Raw genomic sequence first — 22738 nt, 5'->3', positions numbered from 1 at the left:
CATCTTACCTACCAGTTCCTACCAATTGGAAGTACATCCATGGAGATGTCCCAGGCAAACTGGGAAGGTTTTCAGCTCTCCCAGCTTCTACTCCTTTCTTCACCAATAACATTCACTTGCACCTACTGTACGCAGAGCTCATTTCTAGGTTCAGTGGGTAATGCTAAGGAAATTGACGGCAGTCCCCACATTCAAGGAAAGGCTCAACAATATGGCTAGTCAAATTCATCTCTCCACTTCTGACCACCACACTATACCCGCAAACACTTTCCCTCCTGACTTCTCTGTTTCAGGGAATGTTATCACTATTTTCCTGGTTGCCCATGTTCAAAAACAGGGATGTCATGCTTGTATTCCCTATTGCTATTCACCCAAAGATATCTGTCCAATCACCAATTCCTAATAATTGTGCCACTTCAGTGTCTGTCAAACACATCCTGTCTACTCTCAGTGATGTTCTGAGTCATTGTCACATGCCTCCTAGCTCTTTCAGTACTCTTATAACTGCCCCAGCCCCTATTCTTCAGTCTTTTCTCCAACTGCCCCCCCCCCCCGCCCCATGAAGCCTCAGTTTCAGCCAGGCTCCACTTCTATCTGTTATCTCAAGGGCCCCTTTCATTATCCAACCTAGATACCTCTTCTGAGAGATCCATATATCCCTGGGCCACTCACCTCACTCTGATTGAAACCTGCCCGAGCTCCAAACTCCAGTCCAAGCATTTCTCGTTCAGGAAACTTTCCCTGACCTTACCAGCCTGCACTGATGGCTCCAACTTCTGAACTCTGCAGTTCTTCACAGCTCTTTTATGTTCTCCCCGCAGAAAGACTGTGAGGTCCTAGAAGGTAAAGACTGCATCTTTAAGCTCTTAGTACCTCAAAGCCCAAACACATCAAGTACACAATACAATTATTGGTTAGTGAGACTGAAAATACAGCTATGGTTACATTTATGAAAATAGATGAGGGTAAAGGGAAAGAGGCTTTTATTTCCCTTTGTCCCTTTCTACACCATTATCATTTTCTTACTTTTATCCAGATATCTTTTCTTTATCACATTTTTATTGCCATGTTACCTTGGCAGAAAGAGCATGACCTTAATTTTCTTGCTTTTGTCTTTTATTCAGCCATTCAACAAATATTTATTGAGCAACTATTATATGCTAGACACTGGTATAAGTGCTGGAGATATAACAGCAAACAGAGGAAGTGGAATTCCTGTCCTTATGGAGTTTACACTCTTATTGAGGAGAAGGAAAATTACATGAATATACATCCAATCTTGATAAATACTATGAAGGAAAAATAAAGCAGCATTGGTGACAGAGAGCGGGAGAGTGTTGCTATTTTATAAGTGGTGTCAGTCAAAGAAGCCCCTTCCCCAGTAAAGTGACATGAAGGCAGAGATCTACAAGAAGATGAGGAGCAACACTTGGAGATTTCTGGGTGAAGAGTGTTGTAGGCAGCAGGAACAGTACGTGCAAAGGTCCTGAGATGGGAGTATGTTTTAGAAACAACAAGCATGCCAGACTGGCTGGAGAGGAGCAGGCAAGGGAAAGAATGACAGATTTTTGTTCATTTAATAAAATCTGATTTAGTACCCACCACATACTAGACACTTTTCTAGGTACTTTACACATATTAATTCATTTACTTCTCACAGCAATCCTATGAAGGAGATACTATTGTCCCCATTTTGCTGATGCAGAAACTGAGGCACAGAAAGGTTATGTCACTTGCCCTAGGTCACATAACTGATAAATGGGAAGCCACAGGATAGTGTGGCTCCAAAGTCTGTATCTTTAGCCTCTAAAGGGGATAAATGAGGGTCACAGGATAAATGGGGTCAGGGGAGGAGATCAGGCATGAACATATGGGGTGGCAACTTTGGATTTTACACAATGTGAGGTGAGAAGCCACTAAAGGATGTTAGTCCGACTTACATTTTAGCAGGATCACCTTGGCCGCAGACTGGAGGTGGTCAGGGGTAGGGAAGTCAGGGGTGTGGAGGGTGCATGGAAATGCCTAGGATAGAAGCAGTAAGACCAGTTGGGAAGCTCCACAATAATTCAGGCAAGAGATGATGGTGGTTTGCCTCAGGGTGATAGCAAAGGAGGTGATATTCTATGCTGGTATCTTTTTACGCTAAAAAATAATAATAACACGTCTAACACCAACATAAAGTCATATCCTGTGTTTGTTAGTGTTCAGGTACTGGTGTTGAGGTCCTGGTCTAGATGCTGGGGATACTACAGTGAACAAAACTACATGATTCCAGCTCACAGAGTTTCCAGACAGTTACATATGTGAATAAATATACAAAAGGATGAATGTTGCAGTGAATACATGAGTGAAGTGCTACTGGAACTAGATAAGGCATCAATTCATTCTGACTGCTTGGGGTCAGAAGAAGCTGGGGATGGAAAGCAGATTGTTGTGTACTACAGAAAGGCAGATAACAGTTGAACTGGACCTTGAAGGTAGTCACCTTGTAGATGGAAGATAGGGAATGGGCAAGAGCATCTCAAGCAGAGGAACCAGCAGAAGAACTACCAAAGGCAAAAGATTTGCATTTTTACAAAGTTGTCAGGTCATACCAATGTTGCTGATCTGGTTCACCCTTTGGTGCACAAGACGCTAGAAGACAAGGCTTCCCTAGTGGGTCAAACAGTAAAGAATCTGCCTGTAATGCAGGACACCCGGGTTAGATCCCTGAGTGGGGAATATTCCCTTGAGTAGGAAATGGCAACCCACTCCAGTATTCTTGCCTGGAGAATGCCATGGACAGAGGAGGCTGGCAGGCAACAGTCCATGGAGTCACAAAGAGTTGGACACAATTAGCTGCTTTATTTTTCCTCCATGTGCTATGCTTAGTTGCTCAGTCATGTCTGACTCTTTCCGACCCCATGGCCTGTAGCCCGCCAGGCTCCTCTGTTCATGGGGATTCTCCAAGAAAGACTACTGGAGTGGGTTGCCACGCCCTCCTCCAGGAGATATTCCCAACCCAGGGATGGAACTCAGGTCTCCCACATTGTTATCGAACCCAGGTGTCCCACATTGCAGGAGGATTCTTTACCATCTGAGCCACCAGGGAAGCCATTTTCATTCACTGTATTTATCAACATTGGATGGATATTCATGTCATTTTCCTTCTCCTCAATAAGAAGGTATACTCAACTAAAGCCTTTTCATGGACTTCCCTTGTGGTCCAGTGGTTAAGAATCCGCCTGCTAATGCAGGAGATATAGGTTCGATCCTTGCTCCAGGAAGATCCCATATGCAGCAGGGCAATTAAGGCCATGTGTCACAACTGCTGAATCTCACATGCCCTAGAGCCTATGTTCCACAACAAGAGAAGCCACTGCAATGAGAAGCCTGCACACCGCAATGAACAGTAGCCCCCTGTTCATCCCAACTAGAGAAAGCCATCATGGAGCAACAAAGACCCATTGCAGCCATAAATAAATACAATCTTTTAAAAAGCCTTTTCATATCCATCATAATCTCATTTTCATCATCCCCACAACACTGAGATGTAGGTATTACCGTCCCCATGTCACACATGAGGAAGTCAAAGCTAAGTCAGAGAAGTGAAGTCATTTGTCCACACAAAAGCACAGGAATTAATGTAGGGGTGGCCCCCAGGTGGCCTGAATTCAGAGCCTGTGCTTTTGCCATTGGACAGCGGTTCCCACCCCTGGCTGTATATTAGAATCACTTGTGGATCTTTTAAAATTCCAGATGCAGAGGTCACATCTCAGACTAAGGCCATAAGAATCCCTTGGTGTGTGACCCAAATGTCTGTACTTTTGGAATCAACAAGTGTTTACACTGCACAGTTAAAGTTAAGAACCATTTCCCTGGAGCATTTCACTAGCGGCGCATAAGCATAAGCATCACCTGGGAGCTTGTTAGAAATGCAGATTCTTGGGAACACCTCAGAACTAATGAATCCGAAACTCTGACAGCGAGCCTCAAGAATCTGGGTGTTGGAAAAAAAAAAAGAATCTGGGTGTTAACCAGCCCTGGGGACCCTGATGCACTCTTGAATTTTAGCATGGCCTTGAAACAGCCATCTTGACTCCACACATAGAGTCAAGGGGCTGGGGAAACAAAAGCGTGCCTTAGATCCAGGTTTAAAATTAGACCAGGTGCTAAGCGACTGAAACCAGCCTCCTAATGGATGTACCAAAAAATAAGAACTGTTCAGGTTGGCAACCGGAATACCACTCCACTGGCTTTCTGATCCATATAAGAGAGACATCTGCCAAAGGCCCTCTCAGACTGTCAAAACATCCTGGAATATAATATTTGCTTCCAACTCTGCACCCTGCTCTCCACGCTCTCACTTAAAACACTAACTTTTCCCATTTGTGCTCTGACCCGAATTGAGTAAATAAGCTTCTAATCACTCTTCTCCCCACCCCTCTCTTCTTGGTATCCAAGATGAGAGTAGCATGCAAAAGGTTAGTTCTAATGTACCTGAGCAAATGGATATACAATCTAAAATAAGAATGAGCTACACAGCCACCCTCCCTGGGCCCATCTCACCTGCCTCAGCAACACTGCTGTCCTTTGGTCTAACTCTATTGCTGGAAAATGGAAAATTCCACAACCAAACATTAGTGCACTTTCCAGAGTACAGCTCACCTCGCCTTCTCCTGTCCCAGAGATACCTCAAGTCAATAGGATCAAGAAAAACAAGGCCAATATGATCCTGCAGTCCCACTTCTGGGTATATATTTGGAGAAAACTATAATTCAAAAAGATACATGGACCCCAATGTTCATTGCAACATTATTTACAATAGCCAAGACATGGAAATAACCTAAATTCCCTTCAGAAGATGAATGGATCAAGAAGATGTGGCATATATAGGCAATGGAATATTATTCACCCATAAAAAGGAATGAAATTGTGCCATTTGCAGCAATATGGATGGACCTAAAGATTATCATACCAAGTGAAGTAAGTCAGAAAGAGACACACAAATATCATATGATATCACTTATATGTGGAATCTAAAATATGACACAAATGAACCTATCTATGAAACAGAAACAGACTCACAGACACAGAAGACATACTTGTGGTTGCCAACAGGGAGGGGGGAGGAGGAGGGAGGGATTGAGAGTTTGGGATTAGTAAGTGCAAACTATTATATGTAGGATGGTAAACAACAAGGTCCTACTGTATAGCACAGGGAACTATATTCAATATCTTATGATAAACCATAATGGAAACGATCATGAAAAAGAAAAAGAATGTGTGTGAATTTGCTGAATCAATTTGCTGTACAGCAGAAATTAACATTGTAAATCAACTATACTTGAATAAAATAAAATTCTTTAAAAAGAAAGGCAAGGTCACAGGATCAAGAAAGTACAAGGCAGGCACTTTCCTGGCAGTCTGGTGGTCAGGACTCCACACTTCCACTGAAGGGGGCACAGGTTCAATCCCTAGTCAGGGAACTTAAGATCCCACATGCCACTTGGCACAGCCAAAAAGAAGAAAGTACAAGGCTGGCAGCCACAACTCTTGACCAGAGACAGAGTCCAACATATGGCAGAAATTTTCTCAATGAGTATACCCAACAGACAGCAGCTTTCAATAGGGAACGGGCTCTCTTCTAAACTGAATGACAGCTAGTAACAATTCTCTTTTGCTTCTCCAGCCTTTCTGAACCCTCAACTAATCAAGCTTTGAGGGATGAGAAATAGGGGACCAGCACACCCTATTTGAAAGAATTAGAATCTGAGGTGTTAGGAAATGAAAGATAAGAAACCATGTGTATAACTCTCCTGAAAGTATGCTGGACCTAAAATAGCTTGCCTGCCCCACTTCCCACTTCAATGGATTATGGTCATCGTGCTCAATTAAAAGCAGTCATATTACTCAGCCATTAAAAAGAATTCATTTGAATCAGTTCTAATGAGATGGATGAAACTAGAGCCCATTATACAGAGTGAAGTAAGCCAGAAAGATAAAGACCAACACAGTATACTAACACATATATATGGAATTTAGAAAGATGGTAACGATAACCCTATATGCAAAACAGAAAAAGAGACACAGATATACAGAACAGACTTTTGGACTCTGTGGGAGAAGGCGAGGGTGGGATGTTTTGAGAGAACAGCATCAAAACATGTATATTATCTAGGGTGAAACAGATCACCAGCCCAGGTTGGATGCCTGAGACAAGTGCTCAGGGCTGGTGCACTGGGAAGACCCAGAGGGATTGGGTAGAGAGGGAGGTGGGAGGGGGGAATGGGGTGGGGAATACATGTAAATCCATGGCTGATTCATGTCAATGTATGACAAAAACCAGTACAATATTGTAAAGTAATTAGCCTCCAACTAATAAAAATAAATGGAAAAAATATATAAAATAAAAGGGATAAAAAACAAAAAAATAGAAGCAGTCATAATAGTAACTGAGAATTCATTATCCCAGAAAATGCTTAATTCAGCTGAGATTATTTGTCAAGATAGTATTTGAGGCTTAGGAAGAAAAGAAGTGGACATTTAAAATCAAGTTATAGAGAGAAAAACGTGTGATTAGAGTCAATTATATCTTCTGTGAGACAGGAGACATGATGAATGCCCTGGTCTGTCCAAACAAAGTCCTTGAAACATTAGTGAGGGGAGAGAGCCTGGCGAGACAACAGGAGGCAGGTACTTGGGAGTTGTCTAGTAACTTGGTTGTTGGAGGAGGGACTAGCTCAGGGCCGAGGGATACATCTGCACTGGGGTTGCTGCCTTCAGATCACTGGAGAGGCAAGAGTCTGAGGACTGAAAACCAGAGGAGTGATTCTCCATGACCAGCAGGATCCTGAAGACAGCCAGCCGCCAGCCTGGACTGCCAACTCTGAACACACAGCTCCGTCTCACCCAGCCCGCGAGAATTTGAGCTGGAGGGCCAGTATCCCCCGGTAAGTGGAAATCCTGCCACTTCAAGATATGGAATCATCTGTCTCATTTGGAGTGATCCTTGCTGTCCTGGCCTCCCTCATTATTGCTACTAATGCCCTTGTGGCCATGGCGGTACTGCCGTTGATCTTCAAGAATGATAGCGTCAGTCTCTGTTTCACCTTGAATCTGGCTGTGGCTGATGCCTTGCTTGGCCTGGCCATCTCTGGCCTAGTCACAGACCAGCTCTCCAGCCCGGCTCGGCCCACGGAGAAGACGCTGTGCAGCCTTCGGATGGCATTTGTCACTTCTTCTGCAGCCGCCTCTGTCCTCACGGTCATGCTGATTGCCTTTGACAGGTACCTTGCCATCAAGTGGCCCCTCCGCTATTTCCAGATCATGAATGGGTTCGTGGTCGGGACCTGCCTTGCCGGGCTGTGGTTGGTGTCTAACCTCATTGGTTTCCTTCCCCTCGGGATCCACGGATTCCAGCAGACCACCTACAGGGGGTCCTGCAGCTTCTTCGCTGTGTTTCACCCGCGCTTCGTGCTGACCCTCTCCTGCGTCGGCTTCTTTCCAGCCCTGTTGCTCTTTGTCTTTTTCTACTGTGACATACTCAAGATCGCCTCCATGCACAGCCAGCAGATCCGCAACACGGAGCATGCGGGAGCCCTGGCCGGGGCTCACCGGCCCCCACGGACCCCCAGTGACTTAAAGGCTGTGCGCACAGTGGCCATTCTCATTGGTAGCTTCACGCTGTCCTGGTCCCCATTCCTTATCACGGGCATTGTGCAGGTGGCCTGCCAGGAGTGCCGCCTCTACCTGGTGCTGGAGCAGTACCTGTGGCTGCTCGGCGTGGGCAACTCCCTGCTGAACCCACTCATCTATGCCTGTTGGCAGAAGGAGGTGCAGCAACAGTTCTCCAAGATGGCCCTGGCTATGAAGAAGGGGCTCGCCGCATGCCTTCTTCTCTTGGCCAGGGATGGGGACCCAGAGGGGCACAGGGAAAGTGTGCGTTACATCACCACCATGTCCCACTTAGAGCCTGAAGGCTAAGATGGTAAAGGCAGACCAGTTTCAAAGTGCCTCTCCCTCGCTTCGCAGAGCCCCAGCTAGGAGATCAGATGGAGCTATGGGGGGAAAGAGAGCACTTGCTTCTGGCAACCGACCACCCCCTGTACCCCTGCACCCCCTCACCCTCTATAATCAGCTTCCCCACTTGCAAATCTCCATTCCTCCCTGCCCTTCTTTGGCAATGAATCTGTTTCTCCTATACAGGTATACTTACTTAAAGCAACAAGTGTACTACTGGAAAGGCTTAAGCTCAAATCTTATTTTTGAACACACGAAAACAGCATTGTCTAATAGAAATCTATTGCAAGCCACCTATGTAATTTTAAATGTTCTTGTAGTCGTGTTAAAAAGGTAAAACTAGAAACAGACAAAATTAATGTCAATGTTTCATTTATCTCAATATACCTCCAACTTTATTATTTCAACCTGTAATCAATATAAAATATTATACTCTTTTTCATGCTAAATCTTTGAAGTCTGCTGTGTATCTTACCTTTATGGAACATCTCAATTCAAACTAGCCATGTTCCAAATGCTGAAGAGCTACACATGGACAGAGGCTATCAGATTAGACAGCACAGTACTAGAAAAATGAGGTTCTGTTCTTTGTAACTGTTTACTATAGTGATTGCTTTGATAAAACGAGGAGTCCTGCCCTCCCTGATGTAATCAGACATTTTATGTAGTGAGGTTGTATAAATGTAGGAACCGGAAATAGATACTAAAGCTGGTCTTTAGTATGGTGTTCAAGAGTGTTTCTTTGACAAATAGCCAGTCTTGTGATTCTTTCTGCTGCTAACCCCCTACCCACTCAGCCCACCACCTTCTTAACTCTGTGGTGCCCCTTTCCCTCTTATGTCACTTGTAGCTTCTTGCTGGTGACAATGCTGAACCACAGATTCCAAGACACTTAAAGGAAAGAAAGGGGCAGGTACCAAAACACGGCACTGCCAAGCTCTCCACACTGGGCCCACTTTGCTCCTCAAAGCTCAACCTTCTGCCATTTACTCCCAAATCTGCATTTCCCTAAGAAATTCAGTTGCATAAGAGGATGCCTCCAAAATGGCCCAGGAGACCAGCCTCATCCTGCTCTCTTGTGGGTACAGAAAATGACAGTTGGCAACTGGGAATTATGCTCAGGCTCCCTCTGGGCAACCCTGGCAGCAGAAACTATAAGAGCATAGTGGGGAAGAAATCTAGGAGCCATGTTCAGCCTACTTGAGTTTCCTATAACCCTTACTCCAACCTCCTAGTCTCCACAATACATTCCTCGGAAGTTTGTCTCCTAAGGCCCTAGCTTATTTCCCTAGAAAGCTGCCAAGTGGACAACAAAAATGGGAAAGGAAGAAGCCAAAACAGTACAGATTGATTTGTCTGGGACCTGGTGCCAAACAACCTTGGAAGGTTAACCCCTCAATATCTCTACAAATGATGACTTGGGGATACACCGGAGCCTAATGTGTAATGCCTAACTCTAAGAGGCCTCTGACAATTTTCATTCCAATCTCAAACTATGATGCTCAGAACCTGGATGGAATTGGCCTCTCAGAAGGATGCTTTGCACTTGGGTTTTCATTCCCCTTCAGTCTTAGATTAACCCCCAGCTTGCTCTCCTCAGTTGTTCTGAAGTTAACGGTCATCCCTTTTCATGTCCATGCTCTTGAAAGTTCCCTTCTCCCTTTCTTCTCTTACCTTCAGACCAAATGGCATATTTTTCTCTGATCTCTTCTAATACACATTAAGCCTCCTCTGGTAGATCATTTTGCAAGTTGTTCTGCTTGCTACTCTGACCTAGAGCAGCACCGTGCTTGCCTTTGCCATAGTAACCTTTATGTTCCTACAACTGAAAAACTTTCTGGCTCTCGAGTGGATGATGGAGTCCAATATGCCTTGAAAGGCTAAGCACCCAGCAAGTACCAGTTATGCCAGCTTGGACTGGGTTATGAGTTACTGGGAATGAGGTAAAACACAAAGGGTAACTGGGTTTGAGGACAAAATTGAAAGCAGGCTCAAATCAATGGTCTCCTTATTAGTGGTTCAACGCTTAATTTTCTGGCCTTGCTGCAAAGGCTTGATCTTGCCAAGGTAACACAAGCAAAGTGGAATGGAATTTAGTTACAGGAGAAAGGCAGGAGCTGAGCGGAGGCCAGCTGATTGTTGTGCTATGAGGTTCAGCCTAAAAAAACCCTGCTATTCCTGGAAGTCGGTGTGTCCAATGGGAAAATCGCAGGTTTTGAAGTCCAATCGACCAGTAATCAAATTATGATTCAGTCGTTTAAGTTCTCAAAGCCACAGCTTTCTCATTTGTAACATTGGGGGTAATTATACCTACTTTATTTGGTTATTGGTGAAGATTAACTCAGACACTGTATGTAAAAATGCCTAGTAAACCCAGCACATTGTTAGTGCTCAGAAAATGTTCTCTTCCTCTTCCTTAAAAATCCTGAGGTATAAAATATCCAGCTGATTGATTCAAGGGAATCAGTCACGTTTGCAGGCATTGTGACCTCTAAGACAAGGACTATCAGGCTCCAAACCATGAATTCCTCAATCCCTGAATAAGGGTTTTGAAAAATGAGTGATGAGAGGTGACTCAGGCTGGAAAAGACAAACATCAATCTAATATCTTAGCAGGATCAAGACAGAGGAGATATAAACTGGGCACTGTTATCATATACTTGTGTTTAAGAGTAACCGCAATCAAGAAGCCTGTGTTTGATAAGCCACCAAGAGCAGAGATACAGAAAGCTCTGTACTGCCCTAATGGCTTTCTTTGAGGCAGGTTCCTGTACAGATAAGGGAATGCACTGGCGTGGAAATATTTAGATTTCATTCACGCATCCAATGTTGTCTCCTGATACACTTGCAGAGAAGCCAGATCCTGTTCAGCAATTTGATCAAAATAGCCAAAAGATATTAATACCTTGTAGGACAGAATGTGGATCAATTGGGCTCATCAATCATTTCCATGAACAGCTTACTGTGAATCTGTTAAAAAAAAAATACTGTGACATGGCTAAGTTTTATGCTAATTCCTTGGGTAGCTAATGTTACGCATAGCACACCTCTGTTTCAGAGGACAACCCTCAAGAACAGAACACACAGCCCTCTGGACACGGGCATTTTGAGTTGTCTCACAAATGTTCCCTGATCCATCACCACCCCCCTGCTTGTCCACATGACCAAACAGCCATCTCTGGGAGCTGGCTAGCCAGACTTGGCCTTGGGATACTGTCACCCTGTATGATGAAGTGTTTGCTGGTTCACATGGGAAATGAACTTGTGACTTTGATTTCATCTGCACTTGCTCAGTCACTGGCCAAAGTGAACAGAGCCCAGTGAAAACAGCAGGCTCGAGAGATACTTCAAGGATGCACAGAACGAGAAGAAAGATGGTGCTGACAGCTGGGCAACAAGAACAGCAACTGGCCCCACACCTTAGCTGCCATCAGCCACTCATTTTGTGATTCCTTCAGTACCTTCTATGTCATCCTTCAAACTGCTGACTGGTCTGAAATTCTTCTCCTTTTAATTAATAAATCTTCATTTGTTATTTCTTGCAATCATATAAAGTCAATGATGGTACCTATAAGTGTCAACTGCCATTTATTCATTCATCTGTCTACCTACCCCATGAATGTTTATTGAGAGCTAGGTGCTAAAACTACCCCAGATTTCCTGGATTTCTTTTAGAGATATATATTCATGTATACATGATGTTCATTACTCTTTTCTGATTATAATTTTTATTCATTTTAGAAGTTTTTGAAAATATAGAAAATTATAAAATTACCTATAATTATACCATCCAGAGATATTCACTGTTACTTTCCTTTATCTGCTTTCTTCACTTAATATTATATTTGCTATTTTCCTATGTCATTAAACTTTCTTCAAAAACATGAGTTGTAAAGGTTGCATGTTTTTCAACATGAGTATGTAATATTTTAACCATTTTTCTATAGCTGTACATTTGTTATTTCCAATTTCTCACTGTTATAATACCACTTCAAACACCCTTGTGTATAAATATTTGTCAGGCTTCCCAGGTGGCTAAGTGGTAAAGAATCCATCTGCCAATGCAGGAGACATAGGAGATGTGGGATCAGTCACTGGGTTGGGAAGATCCCCTGGAGGAGATAATGGCTACCTACTCCAGTATTCTTCCCAGGATAATCCCATGGATGGAGGAACCTGGTCAGCTACAGTCCATGTGGTTGCAGAGTTGGACATGACTGAATGACTGAGCACACACACAGCCATAAATCTTTGACATGTCTGTTTAATCCCTCAGGATAGAATTCTCTGAAGTAGTATTACTAGGTCAAGGAGCATTAAACACTTGTAAGAATTTTGATTCACACTTTTGCTGGCATTTCTTGGAGGGTAATGTTTCCCTGGGGGCTTACCAGATGCCTCAGTGGTAAAGAATCCGCCTGCCAATGCAGGAGACATACATTCAATCCCTGGATCAAGAAGATCCCCTGGAAAAGGAAATGGCAACCCACTCCAGTATTCTTAGCTGGGAAATCACATAAACAGAGGAGCCTGGTGGGCTACAGTACACAGCATCACAAAGGGTCTCACATGACTTAGCAAGTAAACAACTACAACAACAAGATGTTTCCCTAGGATATTTGCTACAAGAAGTCAAAAGTGAGCCATAAATGAACAGGTCACACTGGTATGAATATCTCAAAGAAATGAATGTGCATGGCTTCCTGAAAGCATAATCCATACCAAGAGGGCTCATCAGTTATTTTGTTTGTTTGTGTTTACAAAAGAAAACCTGTCAGTATGCTCTGCCATGGGGTTAATCTGCAAATCCAGAAATCTGGACTAATGGGACACAGCAGTTTAACAACCCCCCCTCACAGGACAAAGGCATCCTTGATACAGCGCCATGTGATATAGATACCAATTTCAGTGTGTTTTCACTCTTAAAATCTTCTGAGAGAGTTGCTTTATGCAATACCATAAAATGCTAAGTAGGCATAAGAATATGAAAATATGATCACATGGAGCCAGGAGTCAGCTGTTGATGCAGCTGAAGCCTCGAAGCCATAGTCTCACAGCCTGGCTGACCGGGAAAGATGTGTTCCACCTAACAGATCCACTGTGGCAGGCTAAAGTGAAGGAGGGCTTCACAGGCAACTAGGCAACTGTATGTTCACTGGATTTCCAAGCTGTTGGGACCATAAGCCGCCATTGAGCTCAAAGAGCCCTCTCATGAGGAGTCCTAGAAATGACTGATGCAGCTGCTAAGGGTCTGAGTCTGTTTTAATGCACAAAGCAGTGCCTGTTTCTTTCAAATGCCTTGCACACAATGGGGTGGGCAGGATTCATTTGCTCCAAAGCTCCAGAGGGACTAAAATCACACCAAGAACCTGGGGGATGGGGGCAGTCTCTATTTTTTTAGGTTTGCTTTCATTTGGTGTATGTTACCCAATAGTTTCATGATTGAATTATATTTCCCATTTACTATAATAAATCCATATTGGTTCCAGTTCTGTCTTGATTGTGTTGACACTATAGCACTCAAAGGATGGGGACTTCCCTGGTGCTCCAGTGGTTAAGACTCCGCACTTCCACTGCAGAGGGTGTGGATTCAATCCCTGGTTGAGGAACTAAGATCCTGCATGCTACATGGTGCAGCCAAAAAAAATTCAGTAAAATAAATTTTTTAAAAGATGATGAACAGGCTGAGATAACAGTCATTGGCCCAATAAAATGCCATGCTGTCTTACAAATGTGCTTTTATGATTCATAAAATTTGCAGATTTTCCCACTGAGCCATTCCACAAATACTAAAGCATATCCTATGGAAAAGCAAACTGATGTCATTTCAGAGGTGGTTTAAATGGTTAAGAAAATTGAACCAAGAAATTAGAGCTGAAGGCTATGAGGTTATTTCAAATGTGGAAAATGGGCTCATAATCCAAAATTCCAACTACCACTTTAAAATTATCAGGTGCCCTAGAAATCTTATGCAATGATGTGTTAAATTGTTTTTCTTATTTACTATATAAATAGGAGAGCCAAGGATGCATGAAGAGTGCTTATAATGAGTTAGGCACAGCCCCAAATGCAACTGAATTGTTTTTGATGCTGAGGCACTGAATAGAGAGAAGAAATATCCTTTATTGAAACCTCAGGAATTAAGATTAATGTGAGTAGCCATTCTCACTGAGAAGATATGATGGTATTTTTAAAAAGCAACTTTATCACTCTGGCTTATATGCAATATTTTGATTGTGCTAGGCTAACAAAAATATTAGCCCCTAAGTTACACGTGTTAGTGGATAGAGAAGAAGTATTGATAAGCAGGTTCTTAGAAGTTTTATCCCTCCTCCCATAAATTTGTTTACAAGTCTAACAGCATACTTCTTTGCATGGGAGAAGAGAGGGTGAGAAGGCTAGTCACATATCCAAATTGTTAAATTTGAAACTAGTGACATACATCTGTATCAATAACTCCAAGTTCTTCAATCAATAGTATAACATACAAACAAGAACACACCCCTCTGTGTATGGCTCACTTAGACTGGGGAAGAAGAGTGGGCTAGTGATGAAGCAGGTCATGGAGAAGAAAGGTCAGCAAAGGAAAGATAAAGAAGAAAAATAAAGTAGAAAGCAGATAATAAGAGGAAAATGATATATTTGCAGTCCCAGGTCTCCTGGAAAGAATTTAAAATCTAATATTACAGTCAAGTGTCCAAGAGTGACCAACCACAACAACTATTGACCTTCTCTCTCCAGAGGTGCTATAAAGACATGGAATGAAATCAGTATTCTTTGCTGCTCACCTGCCATAAATTTTAAGTGACCCTGGATAAGGCTGAGTCAGTACACCTCTAGCATGGTACCATAAGCATGGGCTCATGACCCACCCAGACTGCCTGGGTTAGAATCCCAGCTCTGCCATTTTCTAGGATCAAACTATTTTACCTTTCTGTGCCTGAGTTTCTCACCTGAAAAATAAGAATAGTACCTATCTTATAGGGTGACTGAAAGGATGTCAACAGTTTTATAAACATAATACACTTAAAACAGTGTCTGGCACATAATAAAAGCTCTAAGAGTTAGTTATTACTATTATTATCTGAGTTGTCTCACGCTCTACCTTCTCAAAAAAGAGGGGGGCGGGGAGAAGTTGAAAATTTGTTCATCTTACACCCTGCAGATTTTGATTATCATTTTATCCCCTCAAACCTGAGGTTTCCTGATCAGACATTTCAGTTGTTTGAAGCTTCACATTACTGGTAACATGATAGATTTGCTTATTCCAGAGGAAAATATCCCTGTGGTCATCTGGAGTTAACATGAATCAGTCTGTAGTTTGTTACCAAGCAGCTTCATTGAAACTCTTCACTAGTCATCCTAATCAAGATAACCTACATGCTGTATTTGTCTTTTTTTTAAAGAGTTTTACTGAGATATACTCTACATACTATAAACATCACCTGTTTAAAACATATAATGTTTCTTAGTACATTTACAGCATTGTACAACCATCACCATAATCTAATTCAGAATATTTTCATCCCCAAACAAAACCTTATACCCATTAAGCAGTGCCTCCCTCTTTCCCCCCGGCCCTAGGCAATAATTACTTTATCAATATTTTCTATCTTTATAGATTTGCCTATTCTGAACATTTAACTGGAAATATATAATATGTGGCCTTTTGAGTCTGACTTCTTGCATTTAGCATGTTTTTGAGGTTCATTCATGTTGCACTAATATGTCAGCACTTCATACTTTTTATGACTGAATAATATCCCATTGTATGGATATACATTTGTTTATTCATCCGTCTGTCAATGGATACCTGGGTAATTCCCATCTTTTAATTATTGTGAATAATGCTGCAGTGAACACTAGTGCACAAGTGTCTGTTTGAGTCTCTGTCTTCAATTCCTTTTAGTATGTACATAGGAGGAATTGAAGACAGAGACTCAAACTGTTAGAACTGGACAAGGAACAACAGACTGTTTCTAAATAGGAAAAGGAGTACGTCAAGGCTGTATATTGTCATCCTGCTTATTTAACTTCTATGCAGAGTACATCATGAGAAACGCTGGGCTGGAGGAAGCACAAGCTGGAATCAAGATTGCTGGGAGAAATATCAATAATCTCAGATATGCAGATGACACCACCCTTATGGCAGAAAGTGAAGAAGAACTAAAGAGCCTCTTGATGAAAGTCAAAGAGGAGAGTGAAAAAGTTGGGTTAAAACTCAACATTCAGAAAACGAAGATCATGGCATCTGGTCCCATCACTTCATGGCAAATAGATGGGGAAACAATGGAAACGGTGACAGACTTTATTTTGGGGGGCCCCAAAATCACTGCAGATGGTGACTGCAGCCATGAAATTAAAAGATGCTTGGAAGAAAAGTTATGACCAACCTAAACAGAACATTAAAAAGCAGTCATTACTTTGCCAAAAAGGTCCATCTAGTCAAGGCTATGGTTTTTCCAGTGGTCATGTATGGATGTGAGAGTTGGACTATAAAGAAAGCTGAGCGCCGAAGAATTATGCTTTTGAACTGTGGTGTTGGAGAAGACTCTTGAGAGTCCCTTGGACTGCACTGCAAGATCCAACCAGTCCATCCTAAAGGAAATCAGTCCTGAATAGTCATTGCAAGGACTGATGTTGAAGCTGAAACTCCAATTCTTTGGCCACCTGATGCGAAGAACTGACTCATTTGAAAAGACCCTGATGCTGGGAAAGATTGAAGGCAGGAGGAGAAGAGGATGACATAGGATGAGATGGCTGGATGGCATCACCGACTCAATGGACGTGAGTTTGAGTAAACTCCAGGAGTTGATGATGGAGAGGGAGGCCTGGTGTGCTGCAGTCCATGGGGTCACAAAGAGTCAGACAAGACTGGGCGACTGAACTGAACTGAACTGAACTGATGGCAATTCTATGTTTAGCTTTATAGAGGACTCATCCAACTGTCTTCCAAAGACAGCTGCACCATTTTACAACCTCTCCAGCAATGTATAAAAGTTCTGACTTTTTCATATCCTTGCCAACTCTTGTTATTGTCTCTTTTTGATATGTTGGACTTTTTACCTGGGAAAATAATTATTTCTCTTCTGAACCAGTGGTGCCTGGTCATCTTTGTGTTGCCCTTATAAATTCAGAGCATTTAAAAATTAATAGACTTTATTTTTTAGAACAGTTTAGGTTTATAGATAGATTGAGCAGACAGTACAGAATTTAGTCTTATTTTGTTCCTTGATATACAAGATTTCAACCAAGGTCCTTAGTGTCTTTAAAGATGATTTCCTTGTACTCACTGACTCCAAAGATTTCCTTCTCAATCTACCTTCAAAAGACCCTGGGTGGATCTAGTTCACATCTGACATACCCTTATAAGTTTTTTTCCAATCAAAAATTGCAATTCAAAAATACAATGGGGAGCTGCTACTTATAGGAATTCTATGGTGAATATTTTTGTGAAACAATGAGTTCCTCAGGCATGTGAAATAATCCCCTTCAAATGTGATGTGGCCAGAGGCAGACTCTGACTCACTGAGGTGCCCTCACTATAGCCTATTTCACTATAGAAATGGGTTAGCCCTTAAGTGTTCAATCAAAATGCTCTATTCATCATACTGGTTACCTGGGGGGATACTGTATTTATCCATGACTAAGACAGGATAGGAATACTACACCAAAAATTAAATTAGCAAGTCAAATTCTTGAATTTGAACTATCTGCTCATGATATGGCTACTTAAAGGCAGCAATCATTAATGCTTTGGCAATTTGGCTAAAGATCTCATTAGCTTCAAACCCTATTTCTTCAAATTTCATGTTGAAAATAACTTACCTCCTTGTCTCCTTCACTCTTTTTCTATCACCAGAATATTGATCTTTTTTAGACAACTGTTTTGTGAAGGACTGCCCCAGGCTCAGTTCTTGAACCTCTTATCTATTGATGCTTACTCCCTTAGTGATCTCATTCATTATCACAGCTTTAAACACCATCTACATACTGATGATTTTCAAATATACATCTCCAGCCCATATCCCCCCTGAACTCCACACTTCAATGTCTCGCTGCTTAAACCGCATCTCTCCAAAAGTCTAACTGGCTCTTCAAACTTAACATGTACAAAATTATTGCCCCCCACCCCTGCCAAAAAAGCCTTGAACCTTCCAGAGTCTTCTCCATCTCTATGACAATACTGCCCTTCTCATGGCCCAGGCCTTGGAGCTAAAACGCCAACCTCTGCTCTCTTTCTCTTTTAAAGCCCAAATCCTATCCCTTAGCAAGTCATTATTCACTCTTCTCCAACATAGAGGAATTTCAACCACTTTTCACAGCCTCCACTGCTACTCTCATCAAAGCCACCATTACTTCTTGCTTGAATCATCACATTAGATTCCAGGCACACTCTCACCTGAGGGGTCTTGCATTTGCTTTAACCCTAGATTGGATTCTTCTCTCAACCTATAGACTTCAATCCAATTTGGCTTTCTTAGTGTGCAACCCCACCCCTATATTCCCCATATCTTTCCCCCACTTTATTTTTCTATAAACCTTTTATTGCCATCCAATATACTATATATTACTCATTTATCTTTTTTTTCTCATTTATCTTTTCATGATGTCTCCCTTTGTAAACTATAAGCTCCATGAGGCATGGATATTTGTTGAATGAACAAATGAACAGATAATCAGTTTAAAAGGTGACATGCATCTTCCCAAGCACCTCTATTCTCTCTTAAATAACCTATTACCCACCATTATCTAGTAACTCCAAATTTAGTTTCATTTCATTTAAATCCCACAGCATTTGCTGAACCTTTGCTATGCTTTAGACATTTTTATCAGGTCTTTGGATACAGATCAACTTATTTAACAAATACTTGCTGAGTATATATAACTGTACTCAGCACTGAGAACACAGCAGTAAATGAAACTGACAGAATCCCTATTTTTGTGGAGTTTACAGATTAATGGGAGATATAGTTATTATTAATCAAATAATCACATAAATATAATGTGTAGTTATAAATTCATGGTATAAGGAATTACAATGATGAAAGTGATTTAGATTAGTGGAGAGGAAACCAATGGAAGGTTTCTCTGAAGGAATAACATTTAAACTGAGCTGAAAGTTAATTTCCAATATATACACACCCTACCAGAAATTATCTTTCTTGTACAAGAAATTATACCACTGTGAAAAAAAGTGGCTTCCTTTTCGTTCATCTATTTGGAAAGGAGTAGAGTATCTGACTGGTAGTCTTAAAAATAAACAATGATAGCTACTGGGAAGCTGCTGTATAATACTCTCTAATAGTGCTCTATGATGACCTAGAGAGGTGGGATCAGGGGAGGGAGGTTCAAAAGGGAAGGGATATATGTATACTTACGACTGATTTATTCTGTTGTATGGCAGAAACTAACACAACGTTGTAAAGCAATTATACTCCAATTAAAAATAAAAAGTAAACAATGAGGTATCATTACACACCTATAAAAATGACCAAAATCCAAAACACTAACACCAAAAGCTGGCAAGGATGTGGAGAAATAGTAACTCTCATTTATTGCTAGTGGGAGTGAAAAATGGTATGGCCACTTTGGAAGATAGTTTGGCAGTTTCTTGCAAAACTAAACAGACTCTTCCCATACCATCCAGCAACTGCACTTCTTGATATTTAACCAAATGAGCTGAAAACTAGTGTCCACATAAAAGCCTGCACATGAATATTTATAACAGCTTTGTTCGTAATTGCCAAAACTTGGAAGAAGCAACCATAAGTCCTTCCATAGGTGAATGGATAGATACACTGTGGTATGTGCAGAAAGAAAAAAAGAGAAAATGAGCTGTAAGCCCATGAAAAGACAGGGAGGAACCTTAAGTATATATTACAAAGTTAAAGAAGCCAATCTAAGAAGGCTATATACTGTATGATTCCAACTATATGACACTCTGGAACAAGCAAAACCACAGAGACAGTAAAAAGATCAGTGGATCCTGGGGATTTGGGGAGAAGGAAGAATGAATAGACAGAACACAAAGGATTTTTAGGACAGTGACTCTCTACCGTATGATACTATAATGGTGGATACATGTTATTATACATTTGTCAAAACCCACAGGATGTATGACACTTAGAGTGAACCCTAATATAAATGATGGATGTGAGGTGATAATGATGTTCCAATATAGATTCATTGACTCTAACAAATGAATCACCTTGGTAAGGAATTTTCATGAGGGGGAAGCTGCACATTTGTGCGGGTAGGAGGTATGCAGGAAACCTCTACCCCTTCCACATGACTTTGCTATTAACCTAAAACTTCTCTAAAAAAAAATAGTCCATTAAAGTTTATTTTGAAAAGGCAGTACTTTAACAAATAAGAAGGTACTGTGGGGTGGTAGAATGAGACAGAGAAGGAATCTGACAACTATGTGCTAGCCTCAAACCTGCCACAATCAGACTATGTGACTTAGGACACATTTTCTTGGCTTTTCTGGACCTTGTACATAAAGGGGAGTAGATCTCAGTGGATCCTAACCTGGTTTGGGTTGCTTCCTCCCAGGCTACCCTTCACACCAGGGTTATCATCCTAAAAATCACAAGCTGGTTATACTATCCCCTATTTTCAGCTTCCTTTGCCTGCCTCCTCCAGGATAAAAGCCAAACTCTTTCTTAGGGATATATAGAGAGCCTTCATAATTTGATCCTTTTGGCCATGCTATAATTTCCTTTCATTCTAGCCCATATTTCTTTACAAGTGCTCCTCAAAGTGTAATCCAAGGATCGCCCACCATTGAATGCCTGTGACAAAAGCAAATACCTCTTCCCCACATAAGGTTAGAATCTCAGTTAATAGAACACAAGAATCTATATTTTTTGCAAGATCTCCAGGTGATTCTGCCTCACATGGTATTTGAAAACCAAAACCCTGTATTTTAGCCATGCTGAATGCCGCCACCCCCATTCCCCTGCCTGGAATGTCCTTCCCTGCCTTAATCTACATAGTAACATCCACTTTTTAGCACAAATGGCACCTCTCCTGTGAAGCCTTTAGCCCAGCCCCTAGGCAATGGACTGTTCCCTCCTCTGTGCTTCTATAGCGCTTAGTTCATTTGTCAGACATTACCTATTGTACTATACTTAGAATCTATTTACATGTCTGTTTCTCCTCGGATGTGACCTCTAAAGTAGTGATTATGTCTTAATACATTTTTACATCCCCAGCATCTAGGACATACTAGACATACAATAAATGTTTGCTGAACAAATAAATGGCTGGATAAAGATAAAGAACTAAACTATTCCTTTCACAAGCATTCGAGTGCCTACAATGTGGTAGATACTATTCTAGTATAAGAAAGTAGCCAGAAATTTTTGCCTGTAAGGCAATTAGAACCTTGGACACAGGGTTCTATTTTAAGCCTCTTTCAGCATTTTATCTGTGGAAACTGTCCAAATGAGCCCCTTGTTTGCTTATTCACTCTTTAGGTTAGAACCACTTGTCTGATGTTTACAAGCGAGTGGCATTATAAGAATGAATGGCAGTGGGAAAGCACAATGCGCTTAGTCTGTTCCCATAAATGTGCTTTAAGAGTCCAGACTCAATTTCATAGTCACCTTATCTTTATCAATTTCCGGAGAATGTAACTTAAAGAGTTGGCAGATGAGAGAACAGTAAATGAAGACAAAGCCAAAGTGATTCTGTCAATAAATACTTTAATGAGAACTGAGGTCTGTAACATACATAGCAGTAATTGCCCTGGCCTATGCCTTTTGCTCTAGCCCAAGTCTGGGGCTAACAAACTACATTTAACCCACATTTGAAGAGAAGGCCATTTTGAGTATCATCCATCAGTATCCATCTTCACAGAAGATACCAATCTGGGGCCAGAGTCTCAATGTTAATACTTCCTCTCAGGGAAAAGTTCACATGGCAACACAAACACATAAGCAATTTTGAACCATCTTATCATTCTTCCACCAGAAGGGCCTTGGGAGACCAATGGTTCAGTAAACACTTACAACTTGATCAAAATACATTAGAACACAGAAAAAAAGGGGAAAGAAGAGTAGAAAGGTTGGCAGGGTTTGGCTCACGTCCTTAGATTTGAAGCCTCTTGAGCTGCTCATATGTAATAAAAAACTGAAGAGTAAGTCATGGAAGATCACTGGAATGATACTGAAAGTCAAACCTGGTTATAAATTGTATACTGCATTCTCTTATTGGGATATTTAGTCTCTGCTATTCTAAGTTGTACTTGCTTAAAAGTCTTTTTAAAGACTACATCTGGCAAATCAAGCATGTGTTGAGTGCCCATCATGCACCCATTTTAATTGTTGGCATTTAGCCATATAAGCATATTAAAAGTCTAACATACTTCTATTCTTTAGGGGCAAATAGGCCGCACATACACACACACACACACACACACACACACACACACACACACACACACACACACACACACACACACACACACACACACACCCAAGAACATCAACAACATAAAATTCAGTGCTAGAGTAACTGTTACAGACATTAGATGATCAGGAAGAGGAATGGAGACACTATCTCCCTCAACCTACAGACTCCACAAGGGCAGGGAATGACTTTTCAACCCTGCAGTGCTCACCACAATACAAACACCACCACACACACCATCCAACTCACGGCTCTGCACACAGGAGGCACTCAAACACAGCTAAAGGAAGGAAAGTTACCCAGGAGGAAAGAGCCCCCC

The 22738-nt window shown here is 41.6% G+C and overlaps 2 protein-coding genes across 8 annotated transcripts in view; one reads left to right on the top strand and one right to left on the bottom strand.

Moving 5' to 3' along the window:
• The first annotated feature begins 6792 nt into the window (after positions 1-6792).
• GPR119 (G protein-coupled receptor 119) lies at positions 6793-11646 on the top strand. The gene has a single exon (XM_061136286.1). The coding sequence runs from the start codon at positions 6961-6963 to the stop codon at positions 7963-7965; it is 1005 nt and encodes a 334-aa protein (XP_060992269.1). The 5' UTR covers positions 6793-6960; the 3' UTR covers positions 7966-11646.
• A 10050-nt stretch (positions 11647-21696) lies between these two features.
• Positions 21697-22738, bottom strand: part of SLC25A14 (solute carrier family 25 member 14) — a 36796-nt gene continuing 35754 nt past the window's right edge. For all 7 annotated transcript variants that reach the window (XM_061136245.1, XM_061136250.1, XM_061136248.1 and 4 more), the window contains one exon: positions 21697-22140. In XM_061136245.1, coding sequence (XP_060992228.1) covers positions 22099-22140 — 42 coding nt within the window. In that variant the 3' untranslated portion in view covers positions 21697-22098. The remainder of the gene's footprint in view (positions 22141-22738) is intronic.

This window comes from Dama dama, chromosome X (genome assembly GCF_033118175.1).
Source record: "Dama dama isolate Ldn47 chromosome X, ASM3311817v1, whole genome shotgun sequence".
Classification (NCBI taxonomy): domain Eukaryota; kingdom Metazoa; phylum Chordata; class Mammalia; order Artiodactyla; family Cervidae; genus Dama; species Dama dama.
This window is presented reverse-complemented; position numbering and strand designations above follow the sequence as displayed.